This window comes from Protopterus annectens, chromosome 16.part0 (genome assembly GCF_019279795.1).
Source record: "Protopterus annectens isolate FY-2018-M chromosome 16.part0, PAN1.0, whole genome shotgun sequence".
In the NCBI taxonomy this organism is placed as follows: domain Eukaryota; kingdom Metazoa; phylum Chordata; order Ceratodontiformes; family Protopteridae; genus Protopterus; species Protopterus annectens.
Genome location: NC_056750.1, coordinates 196,844,423 through 196,863,523, shown reverse-complemented (window position 1 = coordinate 196,863,523; position 19,101 = coordinate 196,844,423). Strand labels below are relative to the sequence as shown.

Below are 19,101 nucleotides of genomic sequence, written 5' to 3'. Positions count from 1 at the left end.
GCCTTCGGATACACCAGACTTACGGCCTACCGAGACTAACCCTTCAGAGGGCTCCGGAGTAGCTGAACAACCCGCAGCTTCAGAGGGTGTTTTCTGACCTACTCAGTTGACCATTAAATCTTCTGCTAAATCTAAAACAAAGAAACAACTTCAGCATTCACCAGGACTGGCCTCCATGCCTAAGAAACAGATACTCGAAATGGCCGAAGACTTAATTACTCTGATCAGTGGGTCCCACCCTCCTCCTGATAAAAGGCCTAGACAGGATGCAGACTATGACTCATCCGACCAGGTGTCCATCTCCTCAGATTCATCCTCAGACCTAGGATACTCTTTACCCCCTTATGATAATTCTGATGCTGAAGAATCAATTCCTTCAGCCTCTCCACCAGAGGACTACTCCTTTGGGGAAACTTTACATACCATGCGGGAGCATTTCCATTGGGAGGGCTAGGATTATTCAGAATCCAAGAAAAGGCTCTGAGATTTTCTTTTATTACCTCAACACAAACCCCTTGCTATTCCACCAGTATTAGATATTGTGGATGATGTGTATTCTGAATCCAGTTTAAATCCTGATTCTTTACCTCCTGCTCCAGTTAAGCCAGACAGATACTACAGAGTCCCTGACTCTCACAAATTCCTTTATAAAAGCCCTGTTGCTGACCCTGAAACTATTTCCCAGGGTCCCAAAGGGGTAAAGGCCTCTACAGCAAAAAATCCAGTCCCCTCTGACAGAGATTCCAGGGCATTAGACAGATGGGGGAAGAAAGTATATACATCTGCAACTTTAGCAATGAGGGCCTTAAATTGCCAGTTTCACATGCTTAAATATCAGCAAAATTTGATGTCTCAGTTGAAACAAAAAATGCTTCCAAATTCAGATCTTCCTAATTATAAGGAAATGCAGGATTTATTGCATGCAGCTGAACAACTGGGAAAACATACTTTGCAATGTGGTTTTGATTCATTAGAGGCCTCCTGTAGAGCAGCAGTTACAGGGTCTGTCATTAGAAAACATGCTTGGTTAAAAGAGCAGACTTTACCAGATCATGTTAAAGCAAAATTATTGGATGCACCTTTGCAGCAGGATGTTTTATTTGGAGTTAAGGCAGAAGAGGTATTAAAGTAAATGGAGGATAAAGCACAATCTATGCAAATGGTGAAGGATTTCTTACAGGTTCAGCCTCCTCGATTTAGAAGAAATTGGCCAACAAAGAATTGGTCCTTTCCAGTTTCAGACAGACCTCAAAGGGGCAGATACAGACGTCCAAGAGGCAGAGGTGAACCACAAGGTACTTCTCGACAATGGGGTGCTTCAACCCAGAAAGAAGGGGAAGACAGGCCTCAACCTTATAAAAAACAGCCCCAATGACTTCCCACTATAGCTGCCAAACATCTCTGTCTTGGCAGGAAAACCGGCACTTTTCAGTCACAATTGGCATATGATCACCAAAGACAAATGGGTTCTCAATATTGTGTCTCAAGGTTACAGGTTCCTCTTTCACACTCTGCCAAGGTTAAAAGGAATGCCAAATCTGCCACCAAATCAATGGGCAGAGGCTCAAAGACAAATTACAGCACTCATGGACATGAGAGCTATTCAAAAGGTACCAACACAGGAGCAAGGACAAGGATTTTACTCAAGACTCTTTCTGGTTCCCAGAAAGGACAAAGCCTGGAGGCCCATTCTGGATGTTCCAAAATTCAAAATGTTGACACTACAGCAGCTTCTTCCCATGCTGGGCAAGAAAGCTTGGCTCGTAACTTTGGACCTCAAGGAGGCATACCTGCATGTCCCTATCAGACACAATTGCAGAAGATACCTCAGATTCTTAGCAGGTTCAGTGCACTACCAATTCTCTGCACTGCCCTTTGGCTTATCTACTGTGCCCAGGGTCTTTACAAAATGCCTGGCACCAGTAATTGCATTTTGCAGACAAAAAGGAATTCAAATTTACCCATACTTGGACGACTGCCTTATTCAAGCAGAGAGCAAAGACATTCTTCTAAAGCATCTGGCATTTGTAAAAAGATTGCTAATTTGCCTAGGGTACACAATAAATGAAAAGAAATCAAAACTAGTGCCCTCACAAGAGATAATATTCCTGGGTGCCAGCTTAAATACAACAGCCCAGATGGCTTATCTCACGCCAGACAAGCAAGGACAACTGACTCAATATTTCCAATTGATGGCAACAAAATCCCAACTCCCTGCAAGAAAAATTCTGCAGGCCTTGGGTTACATGGCATCTTGCATACTACTAATTCCATATGTCAAACTGCATATGAGGAAACTACAATGGTACCTAAAGAGTGCCTGGTCTCAACACTGTCACAGTCTGGAAACAGTAATACCACTTATTCCTTGCCTTCAACAGGAGTTCTGATGGTGGGCTCAAGCCTGTCACCTCAACAAAGGACAGCCTTTCACTCAACCCACAGCCAGGCAAACACTGACAACAGATGCTTTGGATTATGCCTGGGGAGCACACATGGCAGGAAAATGTATTCAGGGTAAGTGGCCTGCAGATCAAAGGCATCTTCACATCAATCAAAAAGAGATGCTAGCTGTACAAAATGCCCTTAAAGCTTTCAAGGACCTTCTGCATCCAGGACAACTACTACTAAAGACAGACAACACCACAGTTATGTGGTACATAAACAAGCAAGGGGGCACTCATTCATATCCCCTCTGCAGACAAGCCATGACCTTGTGGAACACAGCTCTAACCTATCAAGTTCATCTGCAAGCACAATTCCTGCCAGGAGAGAAAAACACACTGGCAGATGACTTAAGCAGAAATATCATGGATCTGCACGAGTGGAAATTACATCCACAAATGTTCAGGATGATAACACAAAAATGGTGGAGCCCGGACATAGATCTGTTCGCATCCCCGATGAATTGCCAGCTACAGAAATTCTGCACAATGACTTACCACCCACAAGCATGGAAAGTGGATGCCCTCTCATTCAGCTGGAAAAACCTACAAGTATGCGCTTTCCCACCACTACCTCCCCTTTCAAAGTTACTCATAAAAGCCAGACAAGAACAGCCAAAGATGATCCTGATTGCCCCAGACTGGCCACGCCAGCACTGGTACCCAATCTTAAAGAACTTAGCACAAGGTCCACCATGGATTTTGCCTTAAATCCCACAACTTCTGTCTCAGCAAAACAATCAGATACTTCACGGCCAGCTCAAGACTTTAAACCTGGCTGCATGGCAGATTCCTTAGTCAAGCAAACAGTGCCTCTCTCCAAAGCTGTTATGGATGTCATTCTGGAGGCCAGTAGGCCTAGCACCACGAAAGCCTATTCGGATAAATGGAAGAGATTCTGTGCCTGGAACCAGACTCACAGCCTTGACCCTCTTGTCCCAAATATTCCTCAGATACTACAATACTTGACTGAGATGCTGGACAAAGGCCTCTCCTTTTCATCCATTAAGATCCATGCCTGTGCCATCTCTGCTCATTACAACACAGATCCACCAATTTTTTTCTAGTCCTTTGCTAAAACAGTACCTCAGAGAGGCTAAAAACATAAAACCGCCCCATAGAGCACCAACTCCAACTTGGGACCTCAACTTCATTTTGGAAAAAATTAACTTTACCTCCTTTTGAGCCAGCTAACTCAGCAGACTTAAAATATGTCTCTTGGAAAACGTCTCTGCTACTGGCAATAACCTCAGCACAAAGAGTTTCAGAATTGCAGGCACTAATGGCAGTGGAACCTTTCATCATTTTCCACCAAGACACCCAACTTTTATGCCAAAGGTGGTATCAAGTGTGGCTCTAAACCAAATTATTCACTTGCCAACTTTTTATCCAAATCCGTAGAATAAAGGGGAGAGACTACTGCATTCCTTGGACATACACAGGCAGTTACACTTCTACTTGGACAAAACTAAAGCTTTCAGGAAAACTGAGCAATTGTTTGTAGCATATGCTGCAGGAACACAGGGAAAAGCCATTTCAAAACAGACCATTTCAAAATGGATAGGGCACTGTATACGTTTCTGCTGCACACACCATGGGAAAACTGCACCTAACAGCATTAGGTCTCATTCCACCAGGGCAACAGCCACTTCAGCTGCCTACCTCAGAGGAGTACCTACCAAGGACATTTTGGAAGCAGCAACTTGGAGTTCTGTACATACTTTCATCAAGCATTACCATCTGTCTCTTTACTCTAAATCCAGAGCTGGCTTTGCCACTGCAGTACTGCAGGGCCTTATAGCCACCCCTAATGCCTTATAGAACCAGCCACCCTACCTCAGCTTTGGGATTCTACCCAAGTGTAATGACTGCAGCAGTATAACACGATGAACACAGTACAGTTTTGTACCTACCATAAATGTAGATGTTCGAGTGTGTACACTGCTGCAGTCTAGGTTACCCTCGCTCCTTCCACTCTTACTTGCTGGTACTTACCCAAGCCTTCTACCCTTGCTACCTATGGGGAGTATTTGCTGGTAACTGAAAGTTTTTGATTGCTTTTCTTATGTATGTTTTATTAGCAATTTACATTGCCTACCTTTTTGGGGGCACCTGACATCTGGGGCAAGGAAAACTGAAGAAAATGGCATTGGCTGCATCTTGTATACTCCTGGCGCAGTAACGTCAGGGAAGAAGCGACAGCATCCAATGCCAGACCAAGTCTTTGGAACTCTGGCCGACTGCGGGGCCGCCTGATGGCAGGGTAACCCAAGTGTAATGACTGCAGCAGTGTATACACTCGAACATCTACATTTATGGTAGGTACAAAACTGTACTTTTGCCACAGTTTATGCACAAGGAACATAGAAAAAATGGTTTAAACTGAAGCAAACTACTTGTTACATTTGTAGCAAGCAAATGCTATAGTTTATACTAGGCCTAGAGCACTCCACTGTTGACATTTGAACGATTCAGATTCAGATTTAAAAGCCAGTTTGATTGATCACTCCCTTTAACACTTTGTATGTGTGTATATATATATATATATATATATATATATATATATATAATATGTGTGTGTGTGTGTGTGTGTGTGTCTATATATATATATATATATATATATATATATATATATATATATATATATACATATATATGCACACAGTGTGTGTGTGTGTGTATTTACCTCTCTCTGTGTGTGTGTGTGTGTGTGTGTGTGTGTGTGTGTGTGTGTGTGTGTGTGTGTGTGTGTGTGTATATATATATATATATATATATATATATATATATATCTATAAGATTACTTAAAAACATTGACCCTCTCAAACATTGCTCACATCGACACAATAAAAGGTTGACAATGTTCTGAACAAATAATGATTTTTGCAAGAGAGCAAGTCCCTGTGCACCTACCATTACACCCCTGCTAACTGTATATGCTAACTCTGAGATCAGATAGTAGTGAGGAAAGGGCATATTCTCATACCAAAGGAGTTATGCAGCCTTCCGCACCTGTTGTCAAAACAGATGTCGACTTTAACCACTGCCAACGACAGAAGAGCACCGAAATACAACCATGCCAAAAGCCACAATATCAACTCCCAGACTTGTCCCCACCCCCACCCCCATCCCCATTCGCTCTTGTTTCAGTATCATGTCCTCATGGTTAGTTTTGATCAATGTGGTTTTTTGTGCTCTTGCGTCCTGGTTGTAGGATGATACTGTACGTATGTATGTTTTGAAGCATGCCACCTGACTTTTGAAAGCATAAAACAGAAACTATAGGGCATTTCATTTAATTAATTGTAGAGCTGCGCCTAGAGTTATTCATTTTTAAGTAAGATTCTATACCTTGCCACATGTGCAGCAGAGGAAAGGAAAGAATTGTGGTATCTAATATTCACGTATTATCACATTTCATCCTATGATATTATTACATTTAACCCACTGTGCTCCTGATAACTTATGAGCAAGAGTATTTAACAACACCTGAGGCAATTAGTAGCCCATTCAGAAACTGTTGCAACATAGAGTGTGCATCCAAAGAAAATTAAAATTTTAGAACATTCCACTTTTTTTGCTGGTACCAAGGTCTATCAGGTGATATTTTAAAGTAAAGAAACCTTCAGTCCTGTGTTAAATGTTGCAGCATTATAGCTGTCACTTCAGTCGTCTTCCAGTTCTCCCTGTTACAAAGCTGGTAACCTAAGCTCTTTTTGATTCTGAGTCATAGAAATCCTTGGTAACATAACTTTCTTTTTGTTTTGTTGCTCTTTTGTTTACTGAAGGGAAAGTAACAGGTATACCCAGGATTCCATGGAGAAGGCCCTAAAGGAGGTTGAATCAATGGATGCCAGTTTTGGTGGCACTGAAATCCTTCAGCCTCTTGAAGATATATACAAGAAGGCCTGTATACCTGGATATCCTAGGCAGGTGAGTAAATGTAAAATTCTATCCTCCGGGCTTATTATGCAGTAATTAAACTTTGTGCAGTATTATGCCTTTGGTTATCATTTTCAACAATGTAATTCACTGACCTCATAGCAAAGCTTATAAAAAGTGTGGGACTTGACTACCAGTCCTTAAGATTAGAACCATTCACTCAGAAAAGCTAGTAGAAGAGAAAGATGAATTAATACGTTTGTAAGATATCTAACTTTTAGTTTTATTTAGTTTTTAACTTTAATGTAAATGTGGCTGTAAGGAATGCTATCAAATGCAGTAAAAGTTATAAAATTTAGAGTGTGCGTATTCTGCAAGCATTTTTTCCTTTTTTGTGGTTGTTGTTTCATCTCCTTGCTAAAGTCACATTTTTCACTTCTGCCCATGGCAAAGGCCATATAAATATGTACTGCATTATGTGAGACAGCACTGGTTTTAATGTTTGTGCACCCTTTTATTTATTTGTTTACATCTTGGTAATTAAGCAAACCATTTCGCTGTAGTGGGTTAGTGAAATTTGTTTTGCATACTGAGATCTACAGCTTAGCCATATGAAGTAGTAAAAAATCCCCTGCATATTGATGTACAGACAGTGTTAAAATTAAGACATCAATTGCATTATCACTCTAATGCTCTGGATACAGAAAAGTACAGCCTATCTTTCATTGTGGGAGTCTTTCTGCATAGGGAGTACTTCTGTGTTGTCTGGCAGGGAGCCAGGCTATAAGTAAAGGTGGACCAAATGAGTACTGTATACGTTTGCTTGTTATATTTGATATTGGGGTAGCATAGTGGTTAGCACTGCTTCTTCATAGTGCCTGATTCAATGGTTCAGTTCTTGACCAAGGTGATTCCTGTTTCGAATTTGTACAAGTTGTTTTTTCCCAGATTTTTTTTCTTATCTGTATCTCATAGTTTCCTCATGCTCCCCAAAAATGTCATAGGAGAATTGGCAATTTTTAAATTATCCATAGATGTGTGTAGTGTATGCACACGCGCGTGTGTGTGTGTGTGTGTGTGTGTGTGTGTGTGTGTGTGTGTGTGTCTCTGTGTGCGCACATCCTGTGACTGGTTGGTGCCCCACAGATATTTATGCTTTCTTCCCTCTGAATGCCTTGCTAGGTTCTGGCTTCCTTCTGATCATATATTAACATAAATGGGTAATCAGAAAACATGAATGAATGAATTCTTGCTGTTGGTTAAACTAGATGATGACATTTGAGTGGAAAAAATATAGAAATAATTTAAACTTCTTTATGCTGCTTTGTAAATCTGCCACTAGTTTAAGAGATTGGTGAATAAAGTTTAGCTGTAAACTGCTCAAACTTGTAGGCAGTTGTATTGTAAGCTGTAAGGAAAGCTGTAGTATTCCTGTTAAGTGTCCCTGTGTTGATGGTTTAATTCCGCTTTTGTCTCATCTTCCCAAGGATTGTTTAACTATTTTACTTTGTTACAGCCCCATTAAACTTACCCCACCTGTAATTCCCCTCAACATTCATAATTAGAGATTGGTGAAATCTACCACTCAGCTGCCCCTGATCATGCTCCTGGGTGGGCTGCTAAGGCTGGGGTTAAGCTATTGGTTGATTATGTTGTATACTGATGCCTGGGACTTATGCATTTAATGGCACCTAATTATTTAATTTCAGGAGTGTACGTAAGCTGACTGTACAGTCATTGTTTGACATAAAGATAGTTTAATCTGCAGGGGTGAGATGCTTCGTGTCACTGAGTCATGGATTATTAAAGTCATTTTGAAGTAATGCCATTGCGCAGTCTTGGATACTACCAGGCTACTTATGATGATGATGACAACGATTATTCCATTTTATTTCATTCCGTGAGTGCATTATTTTGAAATTTAGCATGAAGAAATATTGAAAAGCTAAGAAGAAACCTCAACATTCACCTTCATGAACCTGGGATCAAGCCTTTGAGCTTAGGAATTCATAGCATTGAAGCCTCAGGATGTGCTGCCTGACTTCAGAGACAGACATCTTTTGAAAAAGGGATGATAACCTATGTCAGCATGATGTGACACAAGAAAATCATGGCTCACCCCCATGTCATCATGACTTGAGACAAGAATATGGCAGTGGCGGCTGGTGACTTCAAATGAAAGGGGGGCTGCAGGAGACAGCTGAATGGGTGGGGCCAACAGGGAGAGTGTGGCCAACTAGAAGGGGGCAGAACTATGCTCAAAACCACAAAAACTGGGACTTCAGTTAAATATGCTGCAGTGGGTACCAAACCATCATTATGAGAGTCAAATCAAGACAAAATAAAGTGTAGAAGAAAAAATATTTCAGTGCATTGACTACATGACAGCTTACTTAATATCTAGGTGGAAACAAAAAGGTTGTGAGGCATGAAAAAATAAATTACTTTTTAAATACATTACTGGAATACCAGTCAAAATCAAGTATACAAAAAGAAGCATCACTCAACTCAAACCACTTCTCCTTGCACTGCAGTTCTATTTATAATTTATATTCCGCTTTATAAAAGTACCAAGATGCATGCTGAAAGTAGCAATCTCTGTGATACCCCCACTTGTAAAAACGTTTCTTATACAAAAAAGACCTGTTGCCTGACAAAACTATCTACTTGCTTCATGAGGAAGACATGATCAAAGTAAAAAATGAACAGCAAACAAGAAACAAGCTCAAGATAAATTGCTTAAAGGATTACTGCACAGGTTATGGACCACACATAATAGATTGGCATTCTGTTTAGTTTACGGGTAAAGCCTGCAAAGATGACTGCAAGTCTCCAACAAATGTAATAAGATTCTGAAAATCCTGTAATCCTGACCTTTATTACAAATACTGCCATATGCATTTCATTACCTAAGGCTTGTGCGTTATCTAATTATGTAAATATTCTCTGTATGGCAACAACAAAAAGGCTTTTAATGTTGGTATTTCTTTAACAGTATGCTTATTAAAGCTTACTTGCATCGTATAATCGCAGACAAGCCTGCCCGATGGTCATTAAAGCATTGCTACTTAAACACAGAGAAACAGGCCCTGCAACAACATGCATTTTCTGAATAATAAGAAGCATAAATCAACAGTATAAAAATATGACAGGAAACCAGAACATTCTGCAAAATCAAGGACAGATGAAAAGCCACTGTCATACTTGTGTCTACCTTGGATGGGGGAATACTCTGCACATTTACACTGCATAACTGCTCCTTGCCGTGCTTGGACACACCCAGAGTCACTACATGGGGGAGTGGGGTACAACAAGTATCTCACAATTTGAAATATCTTTGGCTGATGGTGATGGCCCTGACACATCTATAATACTTCTCAAACTCAGAGCAAGAAATCTGGACAACGCCACAAAGAGAAGTGGGACAAAGGCCCAAAATAAGGACAGTTTTTAAATATTGCTCTTATAAACTTAGAAAGATAATAGAATAGTAGGTCTTGCATTAGTATGACTTTTCTGACGGCTATCAAATCTGAAACTCAAATGTCTGTCATTATTTTCTAACTTCAGTCTCTAATGATTTGCCACTAATTTGCCAGAAAACCACAATTTTATGAAAAATGGCCCAAAAATGTTATGCAAAAATATAAAATAGCCGCATAATACAGCTGGGAACCTGTCAAAGAAGGGACACTTTTTTAATATTAATACTGTTAAATTGAGCAGCTGACAAAATAAGAGAATCTACATGCATTTCTGAAGTAAAAGTAATCTGTAACTCTGATCATTACAATTATTTATTAATTGTAAACTCTCCACATTTTCTTCCAAAATTGCCATTTTGCAGAGAGATTATTAGGGGGAGAGTAACATTTTGATCAGGGACATTTGAGAGGTTTGGATATACCTAATTCTATAAAGCAATTTATTTGTACACACCTCTCAACCTCAACACAGAAAATCTGGACAAGGCCAAATATACTGGGGGAACATGCAAGCAGTACTAAACTTGCTCTTGTATAAACTTAGATAGTTGGTAGAATAACAGGTCTTGCTTTAGCATGCATTTTTCTGAATGGTATGAAGTCTGAAACTCAATGTCTGTCATTATTTAGTGACTTCATTCCTAAATGATTTGCCAGAAAACCACACATTTTATGAGGAACAAACCACAAATAGGAAGCAAAAATCTCTTCATTCTATGAAACTCTGGATAGTTGAGAGGCCTAGTTCAGCTGGGGCTGTCTTTGAGTTTGCTTCCCCCCACCATAAAATCATGGTCGAATGGGGCCTTCCCCACTGCAGCCTTCCAATTTCCCATTACATGGCCATTTCGCCCCATTTAACATAAACACTGTAATGTGCATACTGCTGTACTTCTGCGATGATTTGGATTTCATTCAAGTTTTGTTTTACATTTTACAGCACAAACACTAATAGACATCTGTAAACAAAGCAATGCAGTCTCACAGTGAAAATAGACTTCTCATTAAAACTTCTCTGCCCTTGAAACTCACATTCTTTGAAACAACATTGAAACCCACATTCAAAGAAAATACATTTGGCCAGTGATAGATAAAGATTAACGTTAGGCTGTTTTCAAATTATAGGCCCCTTGCACATGAAACATACATGTGTTCTTTGATACACCTTCCTGATTGTATTAAATTATATTCATTGTATAATATAGTACAGTTGTTAGAGAGTGTTGTAAATGTATTGTTTTGAACATTTTTCTAGTAAACACTGAAACAAAATGCATGCAGCAATAATGACAAAACTACCCAATTCAGAACATTTCCATCATAAAATTCTACTCAAACTTCTGCAATCCACCAGTATCAGTCAATATGCACAATCTCTGCAGAAGTAAAAGTCATCTAAATAATTCTACATGAAAGAGATCTGTAACTAATGAAGAGGCTGCTGCTAGCACTAGGGAATTGTTGGCAAACTGATAACAGGTTCATAGGTTCATAGGTTCATACTAGGCTATCTGCCCTAGGGCATTTATAAGCCTAGCCAGAGTTGTGTGACTTTCAGCCCCCTTAGGTTGAAGAATACTATACCCATTAGTTTGTCGTGCCTCTGTCCAGCAGTGATACAAAGATGATCCCCGGGGTAAACCTATGATCTCCCATCCACTGGTCAAGATTCCTCTTGAACAGAGCCAGCGAGGTGCTCTGTCTCACATGGACCGGGATTCTGTTCCACAGCATAGGGAGTTTCTGGGTGATGAATCTGTCCCTCCAGCATGTCCTATTTATATCCGTGTTGAGGTTTAAGTCTCTTGCTCTTTTGGCTCTGGTGGATTTGGATTTTTTGAGGTGGAGCATGTCCATTAATTCCGGGTTGGACATGGCCTTGTATGTCAGGCACAGGTCACCTCTGAGCAGACGGTATGCAACTGAATAGAGCTGGAGTTTCTTCAGTCGGGCAGCATATGACATATTTTTGAGCCCCTTTATCCTTTTGGTGAGGAACTTTTGGGGTCTTTCCAATTGCTGCAGGTGTCGGGTAAGATACATTCCGAATGGGGCATTGTACTCAATCATTGGTCTGATAAGTGAAGAGTACAGGGGAACAATGACCTCCCTTGATCTGGATGTGAATCCCTTCATAATAAGGTGGGCAATGTAGAAGGTCTTCCTAACCACTTTGGCAATGTGAGTGTCAAAAGAAAGGTTACTGTCAACTTGGGTCCCCAGGTCCCTGATAACCTCTTCTGTGCTTAATGGATTGCCACCTATGTGGTAACTTGGGGTTACCTTGTTTTTACCAAAGGGTATGACTATACATTTTTTGGCGTTTAGCTTAAGGCCATGGCTCTGGCACCTGTTACTAGGTTCTCCACCAAAGAGGACATTATCAGGACTGCAGCATCAACCCCCTTTAAAAGTACAACACAGTACAGTAATGCATTTGCATGTTGTGGGAGTAGAAACCACTGCCTTCTGCATCAAAAGCAAGTACACTACCTGTTGTGCTATTAACAATGCAAGCAGGTACATCATAAGCAGCACTAAACTTCCCCTTCCCTGAAGCTCTCAGATCCTTGTAAAATCCACTTGACACTCAACTGTATCTCTCAATTTTGCAGCACAAGAAATCTGGAAAAAGCCAAAATTTATTTATTTTTTTTTTTTGGGGGGGGGGGGGCAAAATCCAGGGACACATTTTAAACATTGCTTCTATAATCTTGGAAAGTTGCTAGAATAAAATGCTGTGTTACTGCCATGCTTTTCACTGCCAGGTCTTGAACCCAGGACCCTGTGCACTACAGTGAGAGCAGCATACCACTATGCCAAAGCAGCTGTTTTTTGAAAGATAGGAAGACTGAAACTAAAATGGCTATCATTTAGTGAATTCAGTTCTCACCATAGCTCTCAACCTCTTAGCACAAAAAACCTGAGCAAAGCCAATAATAGAGACTAAAGCCCCAAAATAGGTACAGATTTCAAATATTGATCTTGTAAACTTAGAAAATTGCTAGAATAAAAGGTTTTGTGTTACCATGTACTTTCTGAAGAATATGAAGTCTGAAATTCAAATGCCTGTCATTCTTTAGTGAATTAAAAATCCAGAAAACCATAGATTTTTTGAGGAACAAAACAAAAATATGATGCAAAAATTTGAATAGTTTCCACAACTGTAGGTAGGTAGGGAATTCAGGCTCTTGCTACCTGCACCCAAGGTATAGGGTTTGAGCCTGAGTTCTTCTCTAGCCAGCAGGTATATTTCCTGAGTCTTTCTAGCCTGGGGCTTTACATACATACACACACACACACACACACACACACACACACACACACACACACACACAAAAAAAAACCTGAGTTTGGAGTTCATTTGTCCTGCAGCAGCTTCAGTGTCCCAGCTTTGTTTGTCCTGCAGCAGCTTCAAAGTCCCAGCTCCTGCACGAGAACAAGCTATCCAGCCTAAGTTTGAAACACAAGTCCTTCCCGCGAGAGCAAGCTATCCAGCCTGCAGACGTTGCAGTCCGATCCTGTTCCAGTCTATGCAGTTGTAACAGCATAGACTTCTGAGCATCTCTGTAGTCTGATGCCTTCTTCCTAATCCGAACCCTGACTGGTTAAACAGCAGTCCAGAACGTCATGCATGCGTGGAGTTCTGGGAATGCCGTTTATGCACGAGTGGAGTTCTGGGACTCGTATCATTTTGTTTTATTTCATTTTCCTTTTCTTTTTTTTATTTCATTATTTCTTTTCTTTTTACTGCTGGGAGGGCTGCAGTCCAGTAACATGAGCCAGCCCTGGAAGATGGTGGCCTGGCCCTATGTCATCATAATGCAGTACAAGAAGTTGATGGCTACCCACTTTCTCAACAAGATAGGAACAAAATGATGATGGATGTGGCACAGGGAAGAGATGGCTCACCCATATGGCAACAAGGTGTGACACAAGGAGAGGAAAGCCCACCACTATGTCAGCAGTGTATGACACAGGAAGATGATGGCCCACCCATCTGTCAGCATATGATAAAGAAAGAGGATGGCCTACTCCCTTGCCAGTAAAATGTGACGTAGGCCAATGATGGCCCGCCTCTGTCAGCAAGATGTGACCTATGATGACTGGTATACAGTGCCTGCTTTTTCAGCCTGTCGGTAACATTAAACAGGAAAACAGCAATGCTGGAGGCAGCATTTAATCAAGTTATCATTGTTTTCCTGATGAGCAACCATAATGCATCAATAATGACAAGTAAAAAGTAAATGAGTATTCAGAAGCATGAAGCTGGAGTACTTGTTTGTCCTTATGGTGTCATTTGCACACACACACACACACACACACACATATATATATATATATATATATATATATATATATATATATATATATATATATATATATATATATATATATATATATACACACATTATGGATCTCCTTCAAAGGATGTTTAAGTAACTGCACAGTAGAATCTCTGGTTTGCCTATGTCTTTCTGTTGATTTTGTCTGTGTGGCTTTTTTCTGTAACCTTTTCACTTCTTTTTTGTTCCAGTATGGTATGCAATACAGTAACAGTAAGTGTATTGTCGTTGTTCTAAACTCACATTTCCAAAAGAAAATAAAAATGCTATAAAAGACAAAAGTACAGCCTGTGTTATCTGTTTCAGATAAAAGAAGTCCAGTCAGTACTGTCAGCAGATTTATAGGGACCACTAAAATAACTCATGAGTGGAGATTATCTTCTGAAGTGAACAATAACAAATCTTTTTTTCATCTGTTTTATAAAACTAAAAAAAAATAACACTAAAAGAGCTCTGAACTTTTCCTCAGTGAGGTCAAAGCAAATAGGTTTACTGTAAACATCACCCCTGAAACCTCTATTGAAACACCAGTCTTGCAGAATCCTTTATACTCCCCTATTATCACAAAAAAAACTGTCCCTAAATTGTTATCAAAGATCAAAAATACTTCTTGCATGGGTTCTGACAGCATACCAGGGAGACTTAATAAACCGCATCAAATATGCTCTTGATGAACCTCTCTTAAATAGTTTAACCTAAGCTTAACCGTTTATTTATTTATTTATTTATTTATTTATTTCCAGTTTGATTACCGGGGAAGTCCACTGGGCCAGAACGTACCCATTTTCAGTGGAGGCCCAGGGAGAAAAGCTCCAAAAGCAATGCAAATACAATCTAAGTTACAAAGTGTTGAAGGTAAAAAAAAATACATTTGTAATTACATTCATACAGTTAGTAAAAAGCAAATCCACGCAGTATACCTCAAAAACATCATTAAGGAAGGTAGATACAATAGATTTTCAGTAGTTTCCCTTCAGAGCAGCAAGTTTCACTTAACCACAGGTTAAGTTCTTAAAACTTGGTGCACTGTTGTGCTGATACCCCTTTATAGGATACCAGTCAGCCTTATGAATCTGATCTCTAAAACTATGGAGCATATCATAGCTTTCATCATTAACTATGATATCAGGAGTATCATTAGATCCTTTATGTGGTAAAGATGGATAGCTAATTCTCTGAAAGACAGAACCCATGTAGTAAATACAGCAGGTGCCTCTTCTAATGTTGCTTAGGTAACCAGTGGAATCCCCCAGAAGTATGTACTGGTCTTCTGTTGTTCATCATGTACTTCTCTGATCTCAAAACTGGTAATTGGGTCCTCTGGTTAACCAAATCTTCAGACAACTGGAAACTGGATGTAATTATCAAAACCCCTTCAGATAAATATAACCTTAAGAAAGAGCTTACGCTAGTAAATACCTGGTGTATGCATGGATAACGGGCATAAAATAAATGCTAAAACTTCTAATATTGTTTCATTTAGAGAACAGCAATTAACTAAAACATACAGTATAGATTACATTCCCTTACTAAATAAAATGTTTGTCAGGGACCTACGCACTTGGGTTGTTAGTTCATAGGATCATATGAAGTTACAAGGCTATTGGCCCTGAGGCCGTTATAAGCCTAGCCAAGAGTTTAGCCCATGTTTAGACAAGTCAGCACCCAAAGCCCCTGTGCAGCAGGGACACAGGTTGAATCCCAGGGGTGTATTTTCTCTTCCCCATCCAGTTATCCAGGTCATGCTTTAAAAGCAGTAATGAGGTGCTCTACTTGACGTGGAGCAGGAGTCTATTCCACAGAAGGTGGGTCTGTGGGACACAACTCTGTCCCACTGACAAGTCCTGTTGATGTCACAGAGCAGGTTGAGGTTGTGCGTGCGGGTTACTCGAGTGGAGCTTCACTTGCAGATATGCAGCAGTCCCATCAAGGTGGAGTTCGACATTACTTTGTATGCCAGACAGAGGTCTCATCTGAGGAGTCTGTATGAAACTGAGTAGAGGGACAGGGTTTTTAGCCTATCTGTATTGGGTAGATGTTTGAAGCCCTGGATTCCCCTGTGGTCACTCCAGCTGCTGCATGTGCTTTGTGAGGTACATGCCAAAGGGGACATTGTACTCAATAATTGGCTTTATAAGGGAAGAATACAGGGATGTTATGACCTCCTTGTCCATGGACGAGATACCCTTACTTATGAGGTGGGCCATGTAGAAAGCTTTCCGTACAACTGGGGCAACATGATGGTCAAATGTCAGGTTGCTATCAACCTGGGTGCCCATATCCCTCACAACTGATTGCATGCTTAGGACATTGTTATTAATGTGATAATATATGGGGACATCACTCTCCCCAAAGGGGATGATGATGCATTTTTGGCATTCAGCTTGAGGCCATGTTTCTGGCACTAGTCATTTGTATGGGTGAGACCCTTTTGGAGGATGTCCACATCACTTGGGGAATTGATGATGGCGCCCAGCTTGCAGTCATCTGCAAACTTGGTCAGCCATAGCCCGCTGGTTTTAGCCTGCACCTCAGAGAAGTATATCCTGAATAACAGAGGCCCTAAAACTAATCCCTGGGGTACGCCCCTCATTACGAGTCTACTGCTTAAGGTGGCTTCTCCTATTTTGATTAGTTGGGTTCTATCAGTGAGCCAGTTTGCTACTCAACTGGTAACATATGGATTGATGCCTAGTTGAGAGAGAAATAAACACCTCTACCAAGTTTCAAACCCAGGCCCCTCTCACGTGTAGCCCACTGCATTAACCCACCATGCAACATTCCCAGTCCTTTGATCATCACATGGCAACTGTAGTTAGGAAATCCTTCTCATTAATGCAGCTAATAGCCATATTATTCATATAGTTCCAGAAATGCTATAATTCCCCTATATTCAGAACTGGTCAGACCCATTGTACAGTACAGTGCTTCCTTTGGGTCTGTATTAGATCAGCGAAATGGCATTCCAGCGAATGCCATTTTGCCAACACATATAGACCGAAATCCCAAAACAATGAAACCCCAGGTCACTGTTTATTTTCTCACGGAAAAAAACTTTAGACCAGCAAAGCACAACACACCACTTAGTATATTGCTGTGCTCCCCACACCCCCGCTAACTAAATATACCAACTCCAAGATCGCACTGCAGTGGGGTAAAGGGCAATATTGCGGTTTAGGTCATGTGATTTTTTTTACTGGAGAAAAAAGTCACTGACCTGAGCCTTCGCTGTTTTGGGATTTCGATCTATATGTGTTGGTGAAATGGCATTCTCTGTAATGCCGTTTTGCTGATATAATATAGACCCCTTCCTTTTGGATGTGCCATACTCAACATATCAACAAACTAAAAATCCCCAGAGGTTCCACCCAAGAAGATATCTGGTCTACAAACCTTAGTTACTAGGAGTGGCTGCAACCACTGTTACTGTATTGTGTCTTATAGACTCCTGAGGGTGATCTGTGCCTCATTTACCACACTATTAGAGATCTGTTGGTCCTTTACCGCCTGTGTCACAGTAAGTCAAATACTGCAGCTGCCAACAGAACCAGAGACCTAAACCTTCATCAGCAGATAAACAGAATGCACCCAGTGTACTCCTTCCCTCACGTGATAGACTTCGTCTACAATTGAAGCAGTCTGATTCATTGTCTTCCTTCATACTAAATCTAGGCAAATGGATGGGTGCAGTCAAATTGGGTGGCACAGTGGTGCCATAGTTAGCATTGTCACCTCACAGCAAGAGGTTCTCTGGTTCGATTCTCATCTAGGGTGCCTTCTGTGCAGTCTGCATGTCCTCCATGCTTTTGCATGGGTTTCCTCCTGGTGCTCCGGTTTCCTCCCACATTCCCAATACATGTGTCCAGAGCATTTCTCCAAGGTCTCCTCTGAAAATGGGCTCTGTCCCAGTTGGACTTTCCTGGTAAACAAGTGTTAAATAAATAAATAAAGTTTTGTCAGGATTAATTGGCCTGTCTCTCCTTGAGAAAGAAAGAAAGTAAAGCCTGAGGATAGATCTTGATGAGGCATATATAACCATGAGGATAAAATGACCTTGAAACTCCTATGAATTATGTGGATTCATTAATAATAATAATGATATTACAAATTCCAAGAAAGTGTTCATATATTGTGTGACTCAGCACTGCTAATTTAAAAAAACAAAGTTTTGTGATACCTGCTGTTGACATTTTTTTTTGCAGCTGTTCTAATTCCTGTATAAAAATGTTTGCCTAAAGCTGCTACATATTTTCAAAAAGAATGACACATAAAAAATGATCTTGGTTAAAACATTAAAAAAATTGTTAGATAAAATGTGGATGTATTGACAAAGTTACTTCTGTTATGGACATTGTATATAGTTAAGATTTGTTTATATTGTTTAACATTTTTGATGCATTTGTATTTATGAAAACTCAATAACGTTATGTGAAAAAAATGATGAAAGATATGTTTTACAAATTTACTTTTTCCCTGTTACTCGTGCCTTTTCACATAATGTTATATGCAAAAACAAACAGCAACCAAGTAACCAAGCCCAACAGCAAAAAGTAATACTGCAAAAAGAAGAAACGCTACTCCAAAGCCACAAAACTGTATTTAAATACCATAAAAAGCTAAAGAAAAGTGATGTTTAGCTTTTTATGGTATTTAAAGGGTGTGAGGTAGTGTATCTGTTTCTCTGATGATGTTTCTGTAGCACTGGAAATGAAAGCACTTACATTTGGTTTATTAAAATTCCATTTTGTGACTTCGGAGCAGTGTTTCTTCTTTTTACATAATGTTATATGGTTGAGATCACCTGTGTGTAAATATTTTGTGATTTTCACAGTATAATAAAATGTAAATTATGTCCCTGCCAGTTTCTAGGCCTTCTAGTAACTTTATACATGCTTTAGCATATGCTCTGTAACTTCTCTTAAAATGATTATTAGTCAGAGTTTA

General features: G+C 40.1%; 1 protein-coding gene across 1 annotated transcript in view; it reads left to right on the top strand.

Moving 5' to 3' along the window:
- LOC122790553 (von Willebrand factor A domain-containing protein 5A-like) overlaps positions 1-19,101 on the top strand; it is a 384,622-nt gene that overhangs the window by 324,325 nt on the left and 41,196 nt on the right. Inside the window, exon 9 of the mRNA XM_044058101.1 lies at positions 6,233-6,377. Within this exon, the coding sequence (XP_043914036.1) occupies positions 6,233-6,377 (145 nt within the window). The remainder of the gene's footprint in view (positions 1-6,232; positions 6,378-19,101) is intronic.